At 38.2% G+C, this 26820-nt stretch overlaps 2 protein-coding genes across 4 annotated transcripts in view; one reads left to right on the top strand and one right to left on the bottom strand.

Moving 5' to 3' along the window:
- Window positions 1-15095, top strand: part of LOC117405640 (collagen alpha-2(IV) chain-like) — a 101136-nt gene extending 86041 nt beyond the window's left edge. For 2 of the 3 annotated variants that reach the window (XM_034008842.3, XM_034008841.3), the window contains exons 28-47: window positions 246-467; window positions 744-905; window positions 1068-1238; window positions 1781-1924; window positions 2726-2851; window positions 3444-3625; window positions 4427-4490; window positions 5005-5079; window positions 6197-6304; window positions 6587-6694; window positions 8356-8427; window positions 8605-8730; window positions 9062-9178; window positions 9584-9745; window positions 10045-10143; window positions 11222-11368; window positions 12150-12266; window positions 12536-12727; window positions 12929-13215; window positions 14071-15095. In XM_034008842.3, coding sequence (XP_033864733.3) covers window positions 246-467; window positions 744-905; window positions 1068-1238; window positions 1781-1924; window positions 2726-2851; window positions 3444-3625; window positions 4427-4490; window positions 5005-5079; window positions 6197-6304; window positions 6587-6694; window positions 8356-8427; window positions 8605-8730; window positions 9062-9178; window positions 9584-9745; window positions 10045-10143; window positions 11222-11368; window positions 12150-12266; window positions 12536-12727; window positions 12929-13215; window positions 14071-14325 — 2936 coding nt within the window. In that variant the 3' untranslated portion in view covers window positions 14326-15095. Of the gene's footprint in view, window positions 1-245; window positions 468-743; window positions 906-1067; window positions 1239-1780; window positions 1925-2725; window positions 2852-3443; window positions 3626-4426; window positions 4491-5004; window positions 5080-6196; window positions 6305-6586; window positions 6695-8355; window positions 8428-8604; window positions 8731-9061; window positions 9179-9583; window positions 9746-10044; window positions 10144-11221; window positions 11369-12149; window positions 12267-12535; window positions 12728-12911; window positions 13216-14070 lie in introns of those variants that run through there. The other variant, XM_059029919.1, reaches the window with a different exon arrangement.
- A 177-nt stretch (window positions 15096-15272) lies between these two features.
- Window positions 15273-17335, bottom strand: LOC117405643 (ras-related protein Rab-20-like). Its single transcript, XM_034008849.3, has 2 exons — window positions 16680-17335; window positions 15273-15585 (listed from the first exon to the last, which is right to left on the bottom strand). The coding sequence occupies exons 1-2, from the start codon at window positions 16877-16879 to the stop codon at window positions 15429-15431; spliced, it is 357 nt and encodes a 118-aa protein (XP_033864740.1). The 5' UTR covers window positions 16880-17335; the 3' UTR covers window positions 15273-15428.
- Between the last annotated feature and the right edge of the window lie 9485 nt (window positions 17336-26820).

The raw sequence follows: 26820 nt of genomic DNA, 5'->3' as shown, positions 1-26820 counted from the left end.
TGTGGGTCTGTGTCAGAGAGAGAGCTTGCAGATGCAAGAGAGGTTTAGTGATAAAAGCAGGAGGAAACTGCAGGGGAAGGGATGGTGAATGCAAGTAAAAACAGAGAGATTTGGAGACAACAAGGATCACCTGGAGCAGATTCCTCAAAGCAGAAGAAGTACTGTAAATGTCAAAGGGAGCTAATTAAGCCATAGTATTCAAATTTTGTGTCTGGTTTTCTTATTTGGGTTCATGTAACATGCAGGCTTTATCGGACCTCGCGGAGATTCAGGCCTGCCAGGTCGTACTGGACAGAGGGGTTCCGCAGGGAGGTCGGGTTACCCAGGCGTGCCGGGAGAGCCAGGAGAGAAGGGGGCCCATGGGGAGGTCCTGGGAGCCGCACCCGGAGCCCCAGGGGAAAAAGGTCCTCAAGGACAGATCGGACAGAAGGGCCTGTCGGGAGATCCAGGGCTGCCAGGATTCAAAGGTAAACTGCTAGGTTAAAACTGCCCTATGGACTATAAATAAAAAGAGCTCATGCTTCATTCATTTAGAATTGAGCATACATGAATCCTCGGTTCTGTTCCCAAAACTTTCATGCTGACATGGAGAAAGCAAGAGACGTGAAGTATATGCGGACACATAAGTTTGCATTTTTTTATTATTTTTTTTTTTTAAGTACACCATTAAGACAGAAGACTGTATTGTGTTAGTAGAACCAGTGTTTAATGACTGTAATGTTGGTTTGTCCGTTTCCTTATAGGAATGGAGGGCATGCCTGGTATCCGAGGCTATAAAGGTGAGCAGGGTACTTTTGGCCTGCAGGGAGAGTCAGGCCAAGCAGGGCCGGCAGGGCTAAAAGGATTCCCCGGACAGCAAGGATATCCAGGCTCTCCAGGAGCATTCGGCTACTCTGGTCCACCAGGTGAGTCAGCATTTAAAGCTGTGTAATAAAGGCACTCTTGATATATGGCATTAGCTGCAGTACTCTCCCCTTCTTATAGTTGTATCTGCAGCTTACAGCAATTTATTCTTACTGATACCCAATTCACTGCTGTGCCCATTTCTGTTTTGGTTAATCATGCAGGCCTGACTGGTGAGAGAGGGGAAGCAGGCGATGAAGGCCCCCCAGGTCCTGTCGGAATGAAAGGTGCCCCTGGCTCCCCAGGAAATCCCGGGTCACCAGGGCAACAAGGCCACATTGGCAAGCCTGGTGCTTCAGGTTTGGATGGATTTCCAGGCCTTCCTGGTCAAAAAGGTAAACAGGAGGTGATTAATCCTAACAACTGAGCAAATAAATCAGTTTGGTATTGCATTGATTTATTTTATGTCACAGGAGGGCACAAGCTCACAGATATTGCAATTTACAGCAGTTGATAAATACAGGTAACCAAATTAGGTTGGACTGTCCTGTAGTTTGTTTGGAACTGGTCAAATCAAAGGTATAGCAAATAAACATAAAATACTTTAAATGCAGCTTTACTAACCCTAACCCTAACTTTTTTTACTTATTGTAGTAATAAAAATATTGATTAGTAAATACTGATTTTTCAAAACAAATCTAATATTTTGGATACTTTATTAAAAAAAATAAATAAATAAAAATCGATAAAACCCTTTTTCTTATTGAGTAAATAAACCAATAAGGTTAATGTATAAAACAAAGCATATCAGGTATTGCTCCGTCATGTGCGCTAATAACTTTAGTGAGATTTGAATACTCTGCAATTGGTCTGAATGAAGTGGCTTTTGAATTACATATCAAACTATTATATGATGAGATTGTGTTCCTCTGTTCAGGGGTTAAGGGATCAAAGGGAATGCCAGGCTTTGACGGAATGCAGGGCCAGAAAGGAGTAACAGGATTTGAAGGGCAAAAGGGGGAGCCTGGATTCCCTGGGGAGATTGGAAAGAAGGGTGAAGTTGGAAAGCCAGGTGAAAAGGGTAAGTGTTAAAATAAAATCATACCATTAAATTATTTATATTTTAAAAAAAAAAGTATATCTCAAACACCCACACCATAAAAAATACCTTTAACATATATGAAATCATTATCTATGGCTAACATTTCTGTTTTTGTCTCGTTTAAACTCGTTATCGTAACACCATTTTTTCAAGTTCTGTATATGTTTTATTTCTTTAGACTTTACTATCACCTTGAATCGGATGAAATCCATTTACTTTACCATTTGCTCCCTGTGTGACAGATGTTAGGCCCTCATCTGAAACTTTAAATTCCCTTTGCTGTGAATAAAACTTTAGGGGGCATCAGATAGCATCCTATACTTGTTCCCTTGTTTTTTGTCTTGGTAAAAATAGAGGGCCCAATTTCAATAACAGGGCAAGGCGCTAATGCAAAGGTGGTTATGGCCTGATTATAGGTCATGCAATTATACTTTGCCTAGTTATGTAATTTGCTTTGCACAGTTTTTATGTTCCATTATCGGCAGGTGTTGGCCAGTTTCCATACACCCTAATATTTACTATTAAAAAAATAATGAATGCAATCAATAATAATTATTCAAAAATATACTTATTTTTCTTTATCAATATCACAGAAAACTCAAGCACAGGATCGACAGTGATATTAAATGGGATGTCAGTTGTTCCTGATTTGCTATCCCTTTTATACTTCTGGATTGGCCAGAGGCTTTATCTACAATATAATCGAGACGACACACCCACACACGTTACCTATGGACTTGTATACAGTATGTATTTAAATGACACTGCCTGTCATTTAAGGTGATCGCGGTAAAGCAGGACCCCCTGGTGAAAAGCCACACATCCTACCGGGAAAAATAATTGAAATGAAAGGTGAAAAGGGTGATGTTGGTGATCCGGGGAGTGAAGGATTTACTGGACCAAGAGGTGAGTTTCATTACAGAATGAAGGCTCTGAACTAAACTAGTCTTGTTTTCATCACAACTGCACCAGCCTTTTAATCTGCTAAAAAAATGGTGTCATGCAAATTGAAGCACACTGTCATGAAATGACTTGTAAATTTACCTGACATTTATATACAAAATGTACATTATTATTATTATTTGGCAGACGTCTTTATCCAAGGCGACTTACAGAGACTAGGGTGTGTGAACTATGCATCAGCTGCAGAGTCACTTACAATTACGTCTCACCCGAAAGACGGAGCACAAGGAGGTTAAGTGATTCGCTCAGGGTCACACAATGAGCCAGTGGCTGAGGTGGGATTTGAAATGGGGACCTCCTGGTTACAAGCCCTTTTCATTATGTCACGCAAATAAATTGCAGCTGCTTCAAGGACTAGTAACATGTCATCAAGTGCTGTCCTTGTGATCCGTTCCAATTGTGTAGGAATAATAACGCTGATGAAATGCTAAGATAACCAGTGTTTCAACTCTTACCTGCAAGCCTGTACAGTAGCACTATGAGGTCTGGTTTCTGAAGAACAGTTTTGTGTTGGTGGCTTGTGTTTGTATCAAAGGCCTTAAAGGGATGCCGGGGATACCAGGCCAGCACGGTCAGCACGGCTTGCCTGGAGACCCCAGTGATGTGAAGGGTGTTAAAGGCACCACAGGCACTCAAGGGCTTCCTGGTTTCAGAGGACCCCCCGGCTCCCCTGGGCCTACAGGAATCAGTGGCTTTCCAGGAATGCCAGGGGACAGGGTAAGTAAAGAACGCATTTTATTAAATTTAGTAAAAAACAGGCTTTAAAACATATTTGAATTGTTGATAATTGGACTCACTGCCCCTATTCCATTCTGCCTGAATGTGGCAAATTGAAGAACTATACATGAATAAGTCATAAAACATTCTAAAAGCAATTATTCACAATTACTTTCATGTACATAACAGCGTATTATATATTTTCCTTTCCACATTAACTTGATAGCTTGTTCTTGTGATAATATACAGAAATGACACAGATCTTTCCAGTAGGCCCGGGTATAGCTGCAGGAAGTAAGTAAGTAAATGAGTGTTTGCTGAGTTTTGCATTCAAAAAGAACAACGATGATGAATGAATATGAATTTACCTTCTAAAACATAATGCTTGACAAAGCCCCAAAAAAGCATAGAGCAAAGGAAAAGCACCTTAAAAGGGCACATAAGGACCTTTTTATTTTATTGTTACATGTTCCCATGTGTTGCTACAACTGTTTATGTAAGGTGTGTGTATTGTTTTATTTAATTTTTGTTTACATTTTGACCACTTTTTTAAACTTTTAAATTGCATTCCCTGCCTCAAGATGGCTTCACATGTACCCGCATGGACCTCTCAGAACAGAACTACATTTCCATTATTTTAAATAAAACACACACACCTTACCTAAACAGTTGTCCTTATGTGCTCTTTAAGTTAATAAAGCACTGTTTTATCACCATGTCATTTTAGGTTTTCTAAATATTGTTTTATTTAAATTATCAATAGCTAACATTGTTCTTTTGTTTTTCCAATACCTTTTCCAGGGTGAAAAAGGTGTAACAGGGGACCACGGTCTTCCGGGTGACCCTGGGCTGAAGGGAAACAAAGGTAGGCCTCAAATACGTCACTGTGATTCTGACACTTTCCTTGATGGGGTCGAGTTTCAGTTTCTGTTATTTTCTGTTAAGATTTTAAGTATGCGTGAAACTTGCATGCAAATGGAAAATCTGTGTCTTAACTTGCTTGAACATTGTACACATTTTCTCATCCATGCTTTAAATCTTGAGTGTACAAAAACAAAAAAGTCCCAATAAAGCTATAAAGCATTAAAGGTTTGGGATGCAGGTGTGGTGTGCTTAACACATTTTAACGACTACAAATTTTAAAAAAAACATGCTTTTAGCATGTGTAAAGAGGGGTGTTTGTGCAGCCACTTAAGACCAAACTTGTGTCCAAGTGACTGTCTCAAGTTTTGTTAATTAACATAAAGAACATTGACTAATGTCAGTTTACAACGGAAACTGAAACTAGGTCCCAGTGTTTTATAGTTAAGCTGTCTATACAGGGATATGTATCTTTTCTAATTAATGGCAGCATTGTACATAAATCTATTCCTTTACAGGTGACATTGGCCCAAGGATTGACTTACCTGGCGTTTCGGGTCACAGAGGGGAAGTAGGTGATCCAGGGCTGCCAGGTAAGTAACATTAGAAACTCCAAAAGTGAAGATATTTTAAGAGCCAACAGATTCTTCTACAGTGCAGGATATCACTTGTTTTATACCAGTTTTACTATTAGTATGTACAGTACATATGTATGTCACACTTAAGAGTTTTGCATATAGCTAGATAACCGCTCATTCTATTGTGATCTGGGGGTATATTATTATTTGTTTATTTAGCAGATGCCTTTATCCAAGGCGACTTACAGAGACTAGGGTGTGTGAACTATGCATCAGCTGCAGAGTCACTTACAACTACGTCTCACCCGAAAGACAGAGCACAAGGAGGTTAAGTGACTTGCTCAGGGTCACACAATGAGTCAGTGGCTGAGGTGGGATTTGACCCGGGGACCTCCTGGTTACAAGCCCTTTTCTTTAACCACTGGACCACACAGCCTCTATATGAAGGCTGTTTGTCACACATTTCTACATGTATCTGTGATGAAGCTTGCTTAAAAAAAAAAAAAAAATAAAAAAAAAAAAAAACATTCTTTAGATCAGGGCTTCTCAAACTCAGTCCTGGGGACCCCCTGTGGCTGCTGGTTTTCATTCCAACCAAGCTCTCAGTTACTTAACTGTACCCTTAATTGAAATGATAATTTGCTTAAGTAGACCTTTTTTGTTTGACTTGTTTTGAGCTCTTAAACAGTTGCAGTTCAAGTTACTTATAAAATGTTATAGTTAACTTGTAATATGCAACTGTTCAAGAGCTAAAAACAAGTAAAAAGGTCTAATTAAGCAAATTATCCGTTCAATTAAGGGTATACTTAAGTAATTCAGAGTTCGGTTGGAATGAAAACCAGCAGCCACAGGAGGTCCCCAGGACAGAGTTTGAGAAGCCCTGATCTAAATCAAGATGTTTTTAATGTTACAGATAGGTGTCATTTTTAATGTACATCCATACCCATCCATGTACTGAACAGGTGTAGCTTCTGAGAGCTGAGAATATTAGGCTTCACAGAAAATGCATGGTTGCCTAATTAAGACATTAAGTGACAATGTCACAGAAAAAGCTGGAGTAGTTATAGATCTATGCAAGCTATTGTCCCATTTACTTGGTGTTGAAATATTGAAAGCCTTATTTGTTTTGCAGGAGGGACAGGTTTTACAGGGCAACCAGGAGACCATGGAAATCCAGGCTTTTCTGGCATTGATGGCATGAAAGGCAAAAAGGGTCTTCCTGGGCATGAAGGACCAACAGGTATGAAATAGACATGTATGGCATCTCCATTAGCATGGAGCCAATAGGCTTTTCTGCAGTGCAGGGTTTCACTTGATTTTTTCATACCAATTTTACTATTAGTATAATTATTTATTTAAAACAATGTAATATGTTCCCTTTGATTATTTTAGACCTGCTTTTTTGGAATCCCAAGAATAGATCAACAGAGGTAGCCCAAGACCTTAAGCTACAGTACTAATGCAATTCCTAGCTGTGTCAGTGCAGATGCTTTTTAATACAAATTGACTGTATTGATTTCAGGCTCCGTAGGTATGACAGGTTCTCCAGGAAATCAAGGTGCCAAGGGTGCGCCCGGTGTACCAGGCCAGCCAGGAACCCCAGGAAATTACGGACTGCCAGGCAAACGAGGTATGAGCGTACTGCAGATTATACTAATATATATATTATAGTTGGGTTTAATTAAGTGTAACTCTTGATGTCTTGCTTGAGAAAAAACAGTCCATTAGGTATCAGCTCACTTCCTAAAACACAAAATGTGCACATTGTAATAAATGCATTATATGTAGGGCTTTTGGTTTTCAGTTTTTATTAATTTTCATTTTTCAGTGCTTATTTTTTTTTAGCTATTTTTGAGTTTTATGTAAAATAGTTTTTTTCAGGACTTTAGCTTCTTATATACTGTATGAAATTATTATTTTCGTTTACTTTCCAAAATGCTTGTGCATTTTTTTCTGTCACAATAGGTATAGTAAAGGCCTCTACACAACAGACAGGATGCGACAAGCGAATGTGTCGTACAACACACCGCACAACGACAAAAAAAATAGAAAATAGCATTTTTGACACGAACCGTTCACAATGCCTGCGATGCAATGGGCGACACTGAAGCGATGCAGAAAAAAGTAGAATTGGTGTCTATTTTTGCGATTTTGTCTCACGGCAGCTAGGGAACTGGCCAATGAGGAACAGCTTTGCACGCAGTAAACAATGGCGGAAGAAAAGGTAATTCTTGCACTGTCAAAATACCTAGAGCCATACAATAAAAGGACACAAAAATGATAGAAACAGCAATGAGGGACAACCCGACTGTCCATTTCCAGGGAACTGAATATAGCTGGTGTGTATGATTCATTTACCATTACTGAAATAAGTGATTCTTAAAAGCTATTATGTATTCTACATGTGTATTAGCTGTATAGCAGGACTATCATACGTGTGATTTTTTCCAGCTGATGATACAATCAGAGGAGAGTCACACTGGTCGTGGCCGTCGCCTCTGGTTTGAAAGGTAGTGTCGCAGTGAAAGTACCATTTTATCGCGGGACAAATCGCATCACGGCCGGTGTTTAGAGACCTTAACTCGACAGTACTTGCACACTTAAGTTGTACCTTCATTAATTTGCCGTCTTCCACAAAGAAATCCCTATGGCCACACATACATTCTTCTGGGAGTTTTGTGTGTCAAGGCATTTTTTTACATTTTGCCACAATTATCAATTCTGTTTTAAATTCTACCTATCTAATGTAATATAGCTTTAAATCCTGTGAACACACTTTCTAATTGAAATCTCGTTTTAAATCTTGCAAGCGTAGAAATGTAGGAATTTCCTGCCACTCGGTAGTTGGGGTGGGCTTAAAATATTCAGAACGAATCAATGGTAGATACAAGTCAGGAAGGGGGGACATTGCCCAACTGCACTGGGAAAGGTAGTTTATTTTATTTTTTAAATAGGAAAGGGGTGAAGTCAACATGAATTTAGTAACCATTTCCACTGTTTTTCGACTATACACCGATTTCATTTTTGTTTTGTATCGGGGGGTGTTTTATTGGTTGTGCAGAAGCCCTAATTATATGCCTAAAGTTACAACATAAATACAAACTTACATTTACAAACAGATTTTTTTCATTCTGTCTCTTAGACACACTACACATTGCACTTGTTGAATCCCACAGCTATAGTACCACTACAGTGTGTGGGTCACAACATTAGTGAAACTGTACCTGTATAGGTACTGCACTAGAAATTACCCGCATCAGAACTTACATTATAACATGCTGCTTTCTATAGGTTTCCCAGGTGTTAAAGGTATAAGAGGTCTTGATGGACTGGCTGGACAGAAAGGATTACCGGGGTCAACAGGTAAGTTTCTGCTCTACTCATTTGAACGCTGTTTTACTTAATTATTACAAGTGCCATTCTGTAGAAGCTTTATACATTCTGCTAACTGCCATGGTTTCGTTTACAGTGCTTTCGGACTGTTTGCACACAGCTCTGCCTACGCTTTTTGCTAACAGCACATCTGTCTTTCCGCCCTAGGTGCTGATGGTTGGGGTTCTCAAGGCATGCCTGGTGCTTCAGGGGCGAAGGGGGAGCCCGGAATTCCCAGTGTCGAGCCGGGGGTGCCCGGAGTTCCAGGTCTAAAGGGGACAAGAGGAGACCCAGGTTAGTAAGCATCCCATCTTTCTAGGGGCTGCACTTTGATTTACTCTGTGGACAGGTCCGGGGTTCTCTTGCAGAAGTTCTGTCCTCTGATTGACTGCACTAATGAAGGCTATTTGAAGAAACTTTGTTAGTTGTTATTCCGCATAGTCTTGGCTTGGGATTGAAGACAATTTTGGGAGGTGCTTGTCCAGTTCTGATTGAACTATGAATTAGCAGTTGTTAGAGGTGGCATTGTACATGTTGTGGATGTAAGGTACCAGTTTTTCATGGGTGGTATTTACACACACATTTTCTGCGCATCAGGTATTTGTTCCTGTTTTTCTATTATCAGGTAATGATGGACCGATGGGATCTTCTGGACTTCAAGGCCCACCTGGGCTGCCAGGTGCCTCCGTCAGAGCAGGGTTGAGGGGGGACGTGGGCTCTCGAGGACCACAGGGGCATCAAGGTACTGCTACTGTAATTCAAAGCCTCCTAATAAGAGGTTGCAGTTTAGTATATTTAGTTAAATAAAGTACACATATTTAATATATCAGTGTGTCGAAGAATAATAGGTATTGCTGATATGTGGCGCTGTAAATGAAATAATTAGCATGACTACTGATTCTCTACTCAGTCAAGCGCATTCATATTTGATTTGAAGGGGCACGTTAACAACCCTCATCCATAACTAATTCAAAGTCAAATGTGCAGTTATTCCTGACCACTGCGAAAATTCAAAACAGCTGCTGCTTACCAGGACATATCCCTGTGAGAGACAAGGATGCCAACAGGAATGTGCTTTCGGAGTTAACTATAGATTTTTTAAAACCAGTGCTCACCTCGGTAGAGACCAACCTCCTTTCTTGTGCAGGTTACCCCGGGGCTCAAGGTGTTCCAGGCAGGCCAGCTCTGCACGGTTCAGAAGGAGAGCCAGGGGAGCCAGGACCTCATGGAATGGACGGGCCCGCAGGCGTGAAGGGAGAGTCAGGGTATTCAGGAGCAGCTGGAATCAATGGGGTCTCTGGGATCAAAGGTATCTAAAAATCCTCTAGTACTCTTACAATCAGTACCAATGCTTACTTAAGAGCATGCAGTGCTAAAACTGTTATTGTTTTTTTCACACTGAAGGTGAGATTCCATCCAGAGAAGTGGTTTTAGGTGTGTTTCTCTTAAAATATTTGATAATGTTCAGTCTGAAAATGTGTCTGTCATCACTGTGCTGAGGTTCTGAAGTACAGTAATCAGGTTTTGAGTGTGCTTAGAGATAAATATGACACTTAGAGTCACTGACATATATTTACCTTGTGCTTTTTCTAAAAAAATAAAAAAAAGGTCAGAAAGGTGAACAAGGCATGATGGGATTCCCTGGCAGAGATGGGTTACTTGGAGACAGGGGGCCAGTTGGACCAAAGGGCGATACAGGACTCACTGGTAAAGTCCCATTAACTCCTCAGAATCCTAAAGCGTTGAATGTGTAAACTGCTGCCTAAACGTGGATATTGCAACTCAACACAACTGTATGTGACAGAAGCTAATGCTACAGTGACAATCAGTTAATGCATTGTAACAGATCACTTAAGCAAGTTAGATTTAAGAACTGAAAATAAGACAAAACCCTGCGGACATAGACTGCAAAAAAGACGTTGGAGTAAAAATAAGTATGAGAATGTTAGCTACACTAGCACTGCAGTATACACCATAACAGTTTGGTGCAGAAAACATAAGGTTCCATAATTGAGTACAAACTTTTAAATGGAAACAAAAAACAGACAATGACAACAATTCGTTTTTAAAGATAGATTATATATAACCTCTCACACGGCGACGAGTTTATATAACCACAGTGTTATAAAAGTCACGTTCAGAGTTGAAAAAAAATAATAATAATGCCCAAAAAAGAACAAACAGTTCATATGCAGCGATCCCTTAAGCACAACGGGAAAAAATGATAATCCAACAGCAAACAAAAAAGAATGATCTCATCAAGTTCAAATGCTCAGGTCCGCGGTGGCGAATCTTCTTTCATGAAATGCTGCAAGCTCATTTAATCCATTCCGAGGCAAAACAAAAAGGTACCGCATTTATGTAGCAGCACAAAGCTGATCAAGGAAAAAAGAAAGTATAAAACAAAACACGGTTGGCGAAATGAAAAGAACAAAGAAAAATATTGAAGTAAACTAACTTAATACTAAAGAAAATTTAATTTGTTAGAACTGTGTAAAGCATACAATATCTTTTACAAATCCGATCACTGAAAAACGATGTCTTAAAACAAATAGACATGCATATAATCGAAAGCACAAGCTAACAAAAGAAAATAGAAACAACCAAAAGTTCTAAAAAATATAAAAATAAATAAAAAACGGCAAGTCCTGAGTGCATCTCAGCAAAGAAAAAAAACACTCCCCTTCATGATCTACAAACTCCCTTTTAAATCTTACCGGCTATCCTCAACAGGAAGGAAAGAATCTGCCCCTGGCACTAACCTGTCCTTTTTTGCTCACTGCAGGTTTGCCAGGTCCCCCAGGGTCTCCGGGGCCAGCCCCCTTACCCCCACGGGTGACAGGAGAGCGGGGTGCTCCTGGACCGCATGGAATACACGGGCCTGCTGGCGTTCAGGGGGAGTCAGGGCCACAGGGCCCCCCGGGAGATTCAGGTAGGGTTGGACCTACACCGTTGTAGTGCGTTTTAACTAGATAAAATGACAGGGTTAAGTATCACAAAGCAGCATATATTATATCTGAAATTTATGATATCGATGTATAAACACAGGAAGCAAAAGATTTGCAACAAAAGCAGTATGTATTGCAGAAAAGAAAGCAATGTTTTACAGGGAAAATGTTTTCTGTTTTTTTTTTTTTTTTTTTTTTTTTTTTTTAATAAATTTAGTCGTTGCCAATTATTTTTATTATTTTCTCCCAATTTGGAATGGCCAATTATGATTTGAAGCTCAGCTCACTGCTACCACCCCTGCACTGACTCGGGAGGGCGAAGACGAACACACACTGTCCTCCGAAGTGTGTGCCGTCAGCCGACTGCTTTTTTTCACACTGCGGACTCACCATGCAGCCACCTAAGAGCTACAGCGTCGGAGGACAACGCAGCTCTTGGGCAGCTTACAGGCAAGCCCGCAGGCGCCCGGCCAGACTACAGGGGTCGCTGGTGCGCGGTGAGCCGAGGACACCCTGGCCGACCTAACCCTCCCTCCCCCCGGGCGACGCTTGGCCAATTATGCGCCGTCCCCTAGGAGCTCCCGTCCACGGTCGGCTGTGGAATAGCCTGGACTCGAACTCGCGACGTCCAGACTATAGAGCGCATCCTGCACTCCACGTGGAGCACCTTTACTGGATGCGCCACTCGGGAGCCCCTAAAATGTTTTCTGTTTATACTGTACATTGTACAGGAATGAAATGTGAGTGTTCTTATGCACTTTCTAGGTTTCATGGGCCCCAATGGGAAATCAGGTTTTCCAGGTGTGAGCGGCAGGCCAGGTAACCCAGGTTATCGTGGTGAAGTTGGATCCGTCGGCCCGCAAGGCCTTCAAGGGCTGGAAGGTACGTCATTCTGCAGTGTAGCCCTCTCCTATCCCAGCTGCCAATTGAGTAAACAAGACAAAAAAAACCCCACAATGTACAGGGTAAATTTGAGATAAATTACAAACCGCAGCAAAAACAGAACCATGTATTCATCATGACTATTCATAACGGCCTGCTGGGATTCTGAGCGCTGCATACAAAAGGTTCTGGCTGGTCAGGTTTCATATTACTTGTTTGGGGTTTGGGGAAAGGGCTCTAATTAGAAATGTGTGTTTTCATTTTTGAAGGGTCATCAGGTCGTGCAGGTAGCCCTGGTTTGCCAGGCATGCCAGGCCGCAGTGCTAGCCTCGGGTACCTTCTAGTGAAGCACAGCCAATCGGATCAGACGCCAATGTGCCCAGTGGGAATGAGTAAACTCTGGGACGGATACAGCTTGCTTTATTTCGAGGGCCAAGAAAAAGCTCACAATCAGGACCTAGGTATGATTTATAATTTATGAGTGTTTTTTTTTTTTTTTAATATAAAAAAATGACCTGTAACATGTTCATCATCGTCTGTTACGTAGAACGCCATCACCTGCCAGCGTCACGTCATTGCCAAATGTCATTTTAAGTCAGTTTCCAAGAAACAAGCCAGTTAAATAACTTATGAGAAATGTTACAGGAGGTTGTGTTTTCTAGGAATGGCGGGATCATGTCTACCGAGATTTAACACAATGCCGTTCCTGTACTGCAACCCTGGGGACGTCTGTTACTACGCAAGCAGAAATGACAAATCCTACTGGCTGTCAACCACCGCTCCCCTGCCCATGATGCCAGTGGAAGAGGATGAAATAAAGCCATACATCAGCCGCTGCTCGGTCTGTGAGGCCCCGTCCCTTGCTATTGCTGTGCACAGCCAGGATATCACAATACCACAGTGTCCTGCAGGCTGGCGCAGTTTATGGATTGGTTATTCCTTCCTAATGGTACGTATTGAACTGTTCTTCTTATAGAATTAGTTCTGAAAATTCAATTCTATCAGGAATACCTAAACCTGGTGATCAACTGTTTTGCACAAAATGAGAAACACCTAGACCAAACCAAACTAACTGCATCAGACCATACAAAATATTCCAGTCTAGACATAATGGGCCACAAAAATGTTCCTGTTGCATAATTCTCTGATTAAATCATTGGCAAGGGATGCAATGCAGGAGTTGGAACTACCCCAAAAATATATTTATGCTGGACCATTTCTTTGTGCATTCTTTTATTTTTGGTCAGTCACTGTGGCATCGAAAGATCAAGTGTTTTTTGTACAAAAATGCACCACCAGGATTATCTGTACTGTACTTCTCTGAAATCAGTTTTCAATTTAGGACCACTGAAAGAACAATCTGAGCAGTTATTCTTTTTTTGATAAAATTACAGTATAAAAGGAATAATGTGTTTAATTTGACCTTTTTAATTGTTCTCAGTTCCTAAAAAGTTGACGATTTCAAGTTACTTATAAAATTGTATAGCTAACTTGAAATCTCCAACTGTTAAAAGCTGAAAACAATTAAAAAAAGGTCTAATTAAGCTAATGAATAGTTCAATTAACGGTTAAGTAATTGAGAACTCAGTTGGAATGAAAACCAGCAGACCCAGGGGTCCCCCAGGACCAGGATTGAAGTACAGTGAGAAAACTCTTTTCCAAGGCAGTTATTTTAATTGTTTCATATGCACCAGTTTAGATTGAAGAAGTGATTAAGAATTACAATCCTAGCTGCAGCTTTCTTGTCAGACCGAGCAGTCATGTGAGGGAATAGGACTAACCGCATGTGTATTCTTGTCCTTAGCATACAGCAGCAGGTGACGAAGGGGGCGGCCAGTCCCTGGTGTCACCTGGGAGTTGCCTGGAGGATTTCAGGGCCACTCCCTTCATTGAGTGCAACGGAGCGAAGGGGACCTGCCATTACTTTGCAAACAAGCACAGCTTTTGGTTAACCTCAATAGACAGTTCATTCCAAAGTGCGATTGTCTCAGAAACACTGAAAGCAGGGCAGCTCCTGTCTCGAATCAGCCGGTGCCAGGTGTGCATGAAGAACCTATAACGTCCTCTATTGAAAAAATCTGGAGTAAAGCAAACTATGTATTTTAATTGGTGCTTTAACTTATTACCTCAGTGAAGCTTTTAATATGCATCGACAGAAACAAAAGGTATCCAGAAAAAAGTGAAGAAAAATCCCCACCACGTCTTTATGCTTAGTAATGCTCATATATAGATGCAAATAGTATTTCATATTAAAAAACCACTAACAATATTCATAAATGTATAGTTTTTGAAAGTTACAGAGCAAAAGTATTTCTTCCAACACCTTTTGTTACTTTGCCTTTGCTTTTTTATTTAGATCTCTTAATTTAGGGAACACCAGCATGATTTCATGTTATAGTATTATTTTTTCAAATAAAAGGCAAACATAAAGACAACAAAGCAACGGTTTGTTCTTTTCTTAAGGACAAGCCACATAAAGCACAGATTCGTTCATTGTGTCCTTTTTGATTACCCTTAGAAACTTCTTTTTATATACAATTTGATGACTGCAGGATTTAGCACTGAGAAAACAAAAGGCACTGCATGAATCTTAATGACTTTAAGATCAAAGCTCTCTGTCTCTCAACAGGGACTAAAATCCCAGTATTTAAACTACATTACCAGACCATTGTTCATCATAAAGTACTAGAAGCTGTACAAAAACTATGCTAAGAAAAAAAACATTTCTGTTGGAGAAATATGCACTGAAAAACCTTTAGTAAGTCATTTTTGGTACTGAAGCATGTAATATCATCATAAAATCAATAAACTCCAAAACATGAATATATATTTGAAGGCAAAAATCTGTATTTTGTGTACATATTACCATTTTTGTCTTGTTTAATATTAATTGTTGTGTTTATATATACAGTATATATATATATATATATATATATATATATATATATATATATATATATATAACATGAAAAATGTATTATCGGCCGCACTGTCACCGTATAATTTAAAAGATGGACATGACCACTTATTTCCAAGAAGAGTCTATTCATTTTATTAGTATCAAACTTTTTAAAAGAACAAACAAACAAACAAAGCATGTGATGAAGGCACAGGCATGCTGAAACATGTCATTTTGTTTGTTTGTTGATTTGATTTAATCCTTCAAAACAGAAGAAATACAGTAGGATTTTTCCTTAGTAGTGTCTTTGACTTTTGGTTTGAACCAAAATCTATTCCTCTGCTCTTCCTAAGAAGACTAAACGATTCAGCATCACATTCCTGAAGACCCAAGTTGAGCAAACGGAACCACGGGCCACATCTGTATAAAAACAATAAGATTTTAAATATGAGTGGTCATGTTTTTGTCACTTTATTAAACAAATCATTATTTTTCATTAATATTTTAACCCCAGATGGTCTCTTCAAACATCATGCTACAACTAATTAATGCACATTAATGCAAAACAAAAAAAAAAGAATTTGAAATAAAATACAAAAAGGTGGTAGTCCTAGAAATGTGTTGCCTTCACTGGCAACAAACAACTACCAAACAAACAACTACCCTCCACGTGTCACTGCTCTACTGTGCGTGTTTGTTGTTTGTAGTAAATATTGAACTAGTTACTTGTGAAAATTACTCTACCTGGGCGTTCAAATACTTGCTCATGTAATTTCAAGATCACTGGATTGCTAAATTCGGAAAATGAAACATGGATTGATTATTAAGTATCATTTTTTATTTTTAAATTGGCAGGTCCTGTGGAATGTGCACTATAAATACATATTTTTCAACAAACAAAATACACATAAAATAGTAGACATACAAAATAGATTCACAGTAGATAAAAAAAAACCACACATCTGAAATATCCAACCATATAATAGTAACAAGTTGAAAACACAAAAACTGGATCTAGTTTATTTATAAAATCAAGTAATGTACAATAATAAATGTGCTATAGTTCCTAAAAACAGGACCCTTTTATTGACTTTCCTTGTTAACACAGCCTTACCTGCAAATGAAATGAAAGTGCTATAACCATACCTTGTGTGTGAGTACTACATAAATCACAGTTGTGAATTACATTAAAAGGCTCAGTCATTAATGTCGACTTATTAAACAGTAATAAAAGCAACATAATATGCAAATGACCGTGTGGTTTTAACAATAAATAAGAATTCAATTCACTGGTACATTTCACATTTTTTCAGTAAAAAGCTTGTGTTATACCTCTAGCGTTAAATACCACAAGTGACTTCATGTTTAATTAAACACAGCAGCCAGACCTAGTCCTTTTTCCATCATTGTATTCGGTTAAATCTACAGTCTGAGAGAAGCCTTCATTTCTGATCTTTAAAATCACTGCCACCACCATGTCAAATAAGGTTTCAAACAGTGTGTCGACATTGTACCCTGTTTTGGTGCTGGTCTCGAAGCACATCTTCTCTGCAGGGAGGCAGTCCTTTTCCTCTAGCATTTTGTACTTCAGAATCCTTTTATACAGCATGACGGCATCCTCCATGTGCACTTGCTTCCGCAGTCTGGGGCTGCCCATAGTCTGAACTGGGCTCTCATCTCCTTCTGCCTCTTTAAACAAGGCACAGTCATCCATCAGGTCTACTTTATTTCCAACAATGGCAAAAATACACTCCGGCTTTGCGGTGTCAGTCACTGCCAAGAACCTGTCTTCCAGTTCTGCCAATTTGCGACGTCATAAGTGAGAATGACAGCATCGGCTCCACGGCAGTACATGGAGCCCAGGCCATGGAACTACTCTCGTCCTGGCAAAGAGAAGGGGAATCTATTACCAGCTGAGCTGCACAATAACAGACAGTATCATTCTGTACAGTAATGAAGCACATGCCTCCAAGTCTGATTCAATTCAGCTATCAGGGTTTAGTCCCATACAATACTTCTTCCCGTTGCAATAGGCAGCAGCACGATACTAACACTGTAATGTGTACAAATATTTTGTTGTTTTTTTGGTTGATTTGATTGTCTTTTGTAAGTCATTAATTAAACAATTATTTACATACTGAATTCAAGAAGTTTCCCGAGTGTTAAAGGAATAAACTAGTGAAATGAAATCAAATTTGAAGAATTACATTCTTTAAATGACGCGTCTCTGGAATGTGTCTGGAACAGTCTGAATTCTAAAAGGGTGATATTTGGAATCACATGGAATGACCTTCACATGTCTGACAGTAGATGGTTTTTAATAATCCCATTATTTAGAATGAAGTGCACTAGGGGTAACAGAGGACTACAGTATATGGTTGTTTACAGAGCTCTGTTTGCATAGCCTTCCTGTTTCATGTACAGTCATGTTATTGTGGTCATGCTCTACATAGTAGAGAGAATAACGCCAGGCAGTTTTTACCAGAGCAGTAATCCCATTGAAAACAATTTACTCAGAGAATTCAACAGAATTGGGATTTCTTATGGAAGCTATGAAAAGTATTTATGGTACTAAAGAAAGAACAATTCAATTCAGGGTTTCTTTTTTATGGTCAAGGTATTTACCAAAACAGTTTATCTTTAATGTTATAATGCTACTAATACAAATGTAATCAAATAATGAAAGCTGTTTGTTAATATTTACAAAACAAACATTTTTGGGATCATTTTATTTTCAATGTTTAATGTCTGGTTTTAATGATTCAGTAAGCATTAACATTGTATCTATAATGTGTGCTAGTCAAAGTCTGTAAAACCAGACATATAATCCAAGTTGTTTGTATTTGCTATTTTGAAGCAGAGTTAGAGATATCAGTGGCACAATTTGTAATCATTTCCATTCTATTCCAGAATTCTGAATCCACTAAAAGCCAATCAGAGCCATCTCCTCTCTCCCTCTTATTAGATTTGAAAAGCATACTTTCAACAGGATTTACCCTCCAAACCCATTCTGATAAGCAGCAAGCACAGCAGTACTAAATGAGCACAGGTCTGCAGGAATCTAGATACTGCTGAATCAATGTGGTCAGGGGAGTTAATGTTTTAAAATGAGCTCTAAAACCACATGTTTTTCAGGGGTAAAGAGACGACGTCTGTGGGCTAATTCCACCCTGCAGGGGGACACTAGTAGAGGTTATGGTCTCCGACCTTGATAGAATACCAATAAAATCAAGTTTATTGTATGTTATATTTCATGTTTAACAACCAGTCATTATTAATGGGCATCACATTATTGCAAAACAAAAACCATTAGGAAGCAACGTAAAATTGCAACTACATAGCTCTTGCCAATAATGGTACGGACAGAATAGCCTATGCCAGTCTCAAAAAAAACTAGGTCATGGGATGACCTACTAACAAAACTTTCACAGGTTATGTAATCTTTCTGGTTTTTCATTTCCAGTTGACCTCTACACAGTGCTGGTAACACAGCTATCAGCAACAAAATAATAATAATAATAATAATAATAATGAAACACTGTCCTTTCTAAACTTGGGTCTTGGGTCATTTTAAGCAGAGAAAGATTGATATTCATATCAAATATATTAGCCAGTCATTGTTATTTAGTTACAGCTAATGCAGTTTCATTTGGGTAATAAATGCTTCACACTCATTGACAATTATCTATTTAGGGATATTTTGTAGGTCATATATTCCAAGACAATACATGTGGTAGATTAAATAATAGTTCAGATGGTTGGTGCAATTAGCCTTCTTGCATACAGTATCACAACTATTTGAAACGATTTGAGTTAACCAATAAAGTATAATGAAATTGAGCTGATCTCTAAAGTGTTTATGTTCGCATAAACCCAAGAGGAGTGTTATCAATGAGAAATGGAAAAATCTAAAGTTTCAGCTTAGCTTGCACAGTGTAGACCTACTGCAAGATGCACACACTCATAAGGTTTGGTGTGGGATCGTCTCTAAGCTTGGCAAGTATAGTTACGGAATACTTTGTAGACATAGCAAGTCACGTAGACAACAATTGAAAACACATGAAACTATTAAACAAGTAAGTGATTACATACGGTTACAGTTAGAAAAATGTAGTAACATAATGAAACCTTTTACTAAAAAAGAATAGATCTGTAAATGACTCAAACAATTTGACCATGTTCTTCTTCCTACTAGGAGAAATGTGAGGTCGAAATTGTACTTTTTCACCTTAATGCAGCACACCTCCAATTAACTCAAAGCAGGAAATGTGTTAACAATCTGTAGCCAGGTATTCCCAGCTTTCCCAGGGGGGGAACAAAACAGGATATTTCCAGGGATATAAAACATAAAAAATGGCATTTGTGTAAAATTGAATTAAATGAAATCTACTCTGATAGTTAAGTTTTTGAACAACCTCTACCATGGGCTGTGCACTGAAACCCTTAGGTGAAGGTGAACTGTTTTGGAGCGCTGGCTACACAGGTAAGTCCCTGACTAACTCGCAGGACACCTAAACCGTTTACCTGTCACACAAACATACACAAAAAACACACAGGGTTGACACAGCATTTACTTTCTGAACGCCTGCTCGGAGACAGAGGACACTATCTGCCTCCTTCAACTCAGCAGCCTCGTACAGACAGGCTGCACGTCTTCAATACCCTGCACTCAGTTCTAATTTTTAATCACCCCTGGGTGCAGGGGATAACAAACAATAAAACAATTACAATATTGTGCATACGCACGTGTTTTTCATGCAGGGAGTCTATTAACCCCCTCCCTGCTGTTACAATATATACAGTATATATACAGTACAAACAAAAAAACACATTATGGGCTTATCTATGACTTGGAGGTCATTCAAAATGTACAATTGTAAGTCGCCCTGGATAAGGGCGTAGCTAAGAAATAAATAATAATAATAATAATAATTGCACTCGCTGAATATACATAAGAGCTGTTAAAAATGCACATGGGATGGAAGGACAGGCCACTTTCTTCATGACATCAGAAAAAATATTTTGAAACATTTACAAACTTTTGTTTATATCAAGTAAGAATATATAGTACATGTGAAAGGTATACAAAATGTAAATATATCTGTTAGTCCCAATGTTTCTCTTACATTCAGCCTACAAGCAGTGAAAAATGGATGTTGTCCAGAACTGAAACCAAACTGAAACCAAAGCCAGTTACCTTTCTTCTGTAGGTCATTCAAGCAGCAGTTCATTGTTTTAACACACATCTGCTTTAAATGAGCCTTTGGGGCTAGTGCTACTAATTTGGAAGCCATCTTGTTGAGATTTGTCACCAACATATTGTCTGCATCAATGCCATATAATAACGTCATCTCAGTCAGCAACTGTATAATAAAAACAGGATACAAAATATTTAAAGTCATTAAAAACAAAGCCTGCAAGGCTGATCAAGGTTATATATTATTATTATTGCAGATATTTATTACAGACACCTGTATCGAGATTGTACAGAATGAGCAGAACCGTTGAAGAGGCTTGTTTTACTGGCGGCTTCATGTCCAACCGTGCAAGAAGTGGATTACGTAAGTATACTGTAAGTAAAATGTATTATTAGTGGGGCTTGCGAAGCAAGAGTCCCCACTTTAAATCTTAGACACACCACTTCTTCTTCTTCTTTGGCACGCTACTCCTCTTCCGCCGTTTAAGCTAGAAACACCGTTGAAACTTTAAAATGTGTAGACCGGTCTGGAATAGTGTGTTTGTATACAACCTTTTGATATATTTTATACTTTTTAAACTACTAAGCTTTTTGTTCTTTTTTTGTCCATCTTCATTCACTTTAATGGGCCTTTTTTCGACATTCTAAAGCTCCCCATTGTTTAAAAACTCCCAGACTTCCAACATTCTATTTACTGTAAACGATGTAACTTTTCTTACAAATCAGCTACTTTGACCACTTTCCCAACAAGTAAGACAAAAAGTTAGATATGGAATCTTCCTCTACTTCTCTGCTATTCAAAGCTGAAATCAAAACAGAAATAACTTTTACCAATCAAAAGGTACAGCTTTTTTTAGTAACCGCATCAACTAAATTTTCACTAACTTTTATAAACAACTGACATTTTGACCACTTTCCCTAAAGCAAGCCCCACAACTTTACTTGTAAAGTTACCATCTAGTTATTATTATTATCGTTGTTATTGTTATTATTAATCTGGCACCTTTATGGGCTGGTTTCACAGACCCCGATTAGCACTAGTCCTAGACTAACTAGCCTATATAATGAAACATTAGGTAGTCCAATATTAGTGTTAATCCAGGTCTGTGAAACCACTGGTATATGTCGTTTTTAAATAAACAATAATAATAATAATAATAATAATAATAATAATAATAATAATAATAATTATTATTATTATTATTATTATTATTATTATTATTATTATTATTAGCAAATATAATTTAAAAAAGGAATTTCTAAACAAGTAGTATTACAAAATAAATGACATGGAAAAGTTTTGCAATTTACTAGAATAGGAAGGCAGAGACATGGAAATTGTTCCAACACTTCCCCAGTTGTGTGCTCTGCAATGAAGTTTTTCCTGTAACTTTGTGTCTTGACCATCTTGTCCTTAAGAATGTCAAGATTTGGTCTCAACTTCCTCCACTCATGGTTGATAACACACACGGTGTTTGATGGTTCTGTCATCCTCTCCTAATTCCTCCATGTCCATGTCTTGTGACATCTAGACAATAATACAAACAAAGCTGGATATCAGTTTCACATAATGCAGTATGATACAGAAAATATGTTTTTTACCATTTAAAAGAAAATATAGAAATACAAATAGAAAATTAAAGAAAGCCCTACCACTACATAAGGGAAGCCTTCCACTATCTTGTTTTTCTCATCATAAGAAGGGCCCATTAAATGCCTAATCCCACATGTAAATCTTTATATTACCATCACAAACATCAAACATCCTGTGGGACATTTAATTATTATTTTCTTTTGTAGTTTTAGCAGTTCAACATGGCAAATTAACAGTACTGTAAGATACATCATTTTAATACAGACTACATAGTGTTAGTACATCACTTAAACCTTAGGAGTTACATGGACTATGAATAATTTTCCAAATAATTAGAGATTAAAAATACTTACATATCCAGGCCCAACTTTTTCTCTCACAAAAGGGTAGTTCATCACCAGTGACGGGAGTAACAGTACATATTGTTTATGTGATGGATACCTGGATATCTGTTGAACTGGATACCAGTTCAACAGATATATAGATATAGATGTTGAATGAATAAATTGCATCATCTACATTATACTTTACTTATAAGGTTATTTGGAATAAATGGTCAAAAAGTGCCTGAAAAGGGGAGTTTTTAATTTGGTCTTCAGATGGGACTTTATTTTAGGTTTTTGACTTTGCAGTGCACTGAGGAGAAAAGGTGGAAAGCATGGCAGGGTGCCCAATACAGGTCTGATGACATCACTACCCTCTTTACCCAGATTTGGCTCAATGGCAGTGACCAGTGTTTAATTAAAGCAATTAAAAATGTATTAAAGTTTGGTGACAAATTCTACAGAAAGGACATTAATTTTCAGTTCAGTGCACATTACCATGTTTGTCATTTAAATGTTTTCATCCATGTTGATTTCAAAAGCAAAATGATAATTCAGAGATCGAAGCTCAGTTTGTAACTCTTAGAAAGGTTTTTTTTTTAGTTTAATGACATTGGTGAGAAATTATTGTGCTAATAATGATAATATAGTTACTGTTTCAAAGTCCCAAGGGCTTTTAGGATCAGGACTTGTTCCTGCATCATGGGAAATAGGCACTCTGACATTCATTCAGTCATTCCTGTTTTTTTTGTTTGTTTTATTTATTTCTTAGCAGACGCCCTTATCCAGGGCGACTTACAATTGTTACAAGATATCACATTATTTTTACATACAATTACCCATTTATACAGTTGGGTTTTTACTGTAGCAATCTAGGTAAAGTACCATGCAGCAAGGGTACAGCAGCAGTGTCCCCCACCTGGGATTGAACCCACGACCCTCCGGTCAAGAGTCCAGAGCCCTAACCACTACTCCACAAAGTTGCACCATCTATTCCATTGTCTGTAGCATTTAGACGATGACAATACCAATAGAGCACATTATAGAAGTAATTTTATTGTACCTAAAAGTCTCTGGTCTCTGTATCATGAAAGTTTCAAAGAAGTTTGTCTTTTAAACCCTCTACCCTCGCCTACGGTATAATTAATTTGTTGTTGTTTTTTTAAACCTTAAAACATAGAATGCAGACTTTCAGGTCATAATGCCATATTTTGTAGCTGTTGGCTTATGAGGAGAGTGATTCTTTGATGCGGATATTTAAAAAAGAAAAAAAAAACTCTCAATTTACATTTTAAACTGAAAACACAGCACAGAATGTAAATTGTTTCGATATCAAATGTTTGACCATTTCTTGTGGCTGAATTTGTTATGGTGATGCTTTGGTTGTGTTGTAGTGTTGTTATGTTGGATAGTGTATTGCTTTGCTTGATAAACGCCGTAAGTTGCCTTGGATAAAACCAAGGCCTGTGCTAAATGTCTGCTTAATAATACATTTTTATTGGGTCAGGAAGCTAAAACTATTAGAAACTTCTCGGTTTGGGTTCACATTGACAGATTATTTTATTTGTATTTGGGGCCTAGCAGATTTGTACAAGACACATGTAAAAGCACAGAAAAGGCTACTTTATAATTTTTTGCAGCATTTTTAATTGGCATCATCTACCTGTTAGGCTATTTAAATGTTCTATTTTAACTGTATTGTTATGATAACTTACTCTCATTTTGTTAACTGCAAAAGGTGCTAAATCTAAGTGTAACTGTTAATTCCGCAAGTATAGTCTTTAGGTGCTTTTATGACACCTCAGAATAAAATAAGAAACTGAAGCCCTAAAAATTAATTACATTTTTTTTTGGTTTTGTTTTTAAATGTAAGTGTGGTTTTTGGCAGGTTTAAAATACACAATTTGGCTACTTTTTTAAAAAAAAAATTATTTGGAATCGCCAATTATTTTTCTGATTTTTCTCCCTAATTATTATTTTTATTGGTATTTTTTATTGATAATGGGAATTGATTTGTTTCTTAATACAAGGACGGTAAAATGCGACTGACGTGTATCTGAGTGTCATATATCCGATGTCGTATATCCAAGTGCTGACTGTAATTTTTAAGTTTTGCCTCCTCCTCACCCAAAATGTCTTAAGTAATTAATATTGTAGTGTCACAGTAATTTCACAAAACAAAATGGAAATGCAGTGTTTTGGTGTAAAATCTTGTGCGGATACAAGACCCGCTCCTCCGCTTTACTTTCAGGCTGAAGGTCCTAAGTACAACTCAGAACGAGATTTGTGTTTGCAAGCAAAAACGGTGAATTGGAAATTATTTTAAATATAACAAATACCAAGGACGAAATGGGAGCACGGCTCAGCAGTCCCCCATTGTCATACCATATACTTGCTGTTTCCTTTCTATAAAAAGAGATACAAAGTCTGCTCTTTCTCAATGTTAAATGAAAGAAAACGTGTCAGCTAGAGTATGTAGGGAAGTACCCTTTAACTAATTTGAGAATGCATTATTGTGTTCAATTTAAGTGAAAAGTGGTCTAGTATGATAATAGAATAGGAGTCATTCCATGTCAAGTGGTACCATATTTTTGGAAAGTTATTGTGGGGGATCTAGCTGGGAGTTGGTTTAAAGAAATAGTGGTCCCATGTTTGCCCCTTCCTGAGATCCACTGTCTGGCCACTTTATTGAGAACTGTATATCACGTCACGTGGTATAACCTCCACAAGGGACTGAAAGGTATATCGAGGGCTGTCAATCTATGCAGTCATTCTTGTACCCTGATGTTGACGGATACTCTCAAGTTCATCCCAGAAATGCTCCCAAAAATATTGAGATCTGGGGATTGCGGTGGCCGTGGAAGATGCCTGAAGTCTCTGTCATGTTCCTTAAACAATAAAGTACAGCATTCGTTCAGCCTTTTAGAGTAGTCAAGGGATGCAGGGTATACCAGGAGAACATGCCCCACATCAGGGCAATGACAAATCAAATCAGGTTGACAGTGCAGACAGGGTACAGTATGTCCCCACACAGTTTGGTGGCTGGGATGCAATACAACACTGCGGCACTGTACAAACTTAGTTTCTTTACATTTAGTTGCTCCAGCATTAAAAAAAAAAAAAATGTCACTAGAAAAATGACTTTCCCGCCACAGCTGTACATTTAAAATGAGAGCCAATGACAGTTTATCACCACGTGACATTTGTAAAAACAAAAACAAAAAAACGTCCTCCACTCGAGATTCTTTTACACATCACTTGTGCTAAATAAACGCCACAAACAGTTCGCTGTGCCCGCCTCTGCTTATCCTTGCGGTTATGCTTCCCCCAGCAGGGGATATAGTGGGGTCATTGTTTAATGCAGTGCTTTTCCAACATCAAGCTGATTTCCATTAGTTTGTTTTTACATCTCAATGTTACATTACACGAAGGAACGTCGAGATAAAGTACCGGAATCACTTTTTCGTATATTCTGAGTAGTACGTGTTGCAGTTGGGTTCATTACTGAAACGTTCACTTATTGTTGTTAGGTTTTGGGTGCGTTGTTAAATTCGCCGCTGCATGCAGCGATGTAAAGCGGATTCACCAAACCGTTGTTAAATTCACCAGGAGTTGCTCAACGAACTGTTGTTAAATTCACCGGTGCGTCACCGCTGAAGCAGCGGATTCACCGGGTTGAGAGTCGGTGAAATGCAGCAAAACCAAAATAGCAGCTCCCACTGTGGAAGTTTGTCTTGTACGGAGATACTATTATCAATGTAATTGTAGATTCAGAGACGCCAAATCTTTTGAAAATGGGTATGGAGTTGTGTATTTTTAATAAATATATAATAGCGCTAATAAACATATAAACCACATTTGCCAATTTATCCAGAGTAGCCGACTGAACTGGTGACGTACAAGAATATATGAGAGAACAGATTTTTTTTTTTATCGTGTATGTTATTTGTCCTTATACTTCAAACAAATATGTTACAAAGTTGCGAAAAGTGGGCGAACTGTATTTGAAAGTGTATCCATTAATATATTCATATTTATAAATATTTACAGATGCAGGCTGCTGCTTTCTACATTTTAATGTAACAAAATTAAGCTAGCTCTTTATTAGTCGGTTAAAGACTCTGACCAATTTAGGCAATGGGTTGGCTAAATTGGCCAGATTCTGCGCAGAATTATCTCCGTGAACGCATCCAATTTTTTCGGGGTCTATAATAACCACCTGCTGTGTTACAGTTTAACGCAAACAAGCATTTTTAATTTGTTAAAATATGTTAAAACTGTTCAGTTGTACATTTGATGTTTCAGATTGATGATTAGCAAAACATTTGAAATTACATTTTAAATGACAACCACACTTATCCTGATCATTTAAATGTAGCATAATTTAGTTTTCCCCATCATTTATAAACTGAAAAAAAAAACGATACAATAAATAACACTGCTGGTAATATCATCTTCGGCCCGATAGTGTTGTATTGTTAAGTAGAAGACGGGGCAGAGAAACACCACGATATCTAAGACCCAGCAAACATATTTTCTGT

Source organism: Acipenser ruthenus, chromosome 9 (genome assembly GCF_902713425.1).
Source record: "Acipenser ruthenus chromosome 9, fAciRut3.2 maternal haplotype, whole genome shotgun sequence".
NCBI classification, from domain to species: Eukaryota; Metazoa; Chordata; class Actinopteri; order Acipenseriformes; family Acipenseridae; genus Acipenser; species Acipenser ruthenus.
Note: the sequence above shows the minus strand (reverse complement) of the source record. Positions and strands in the feature narration are given on the sequence as shown.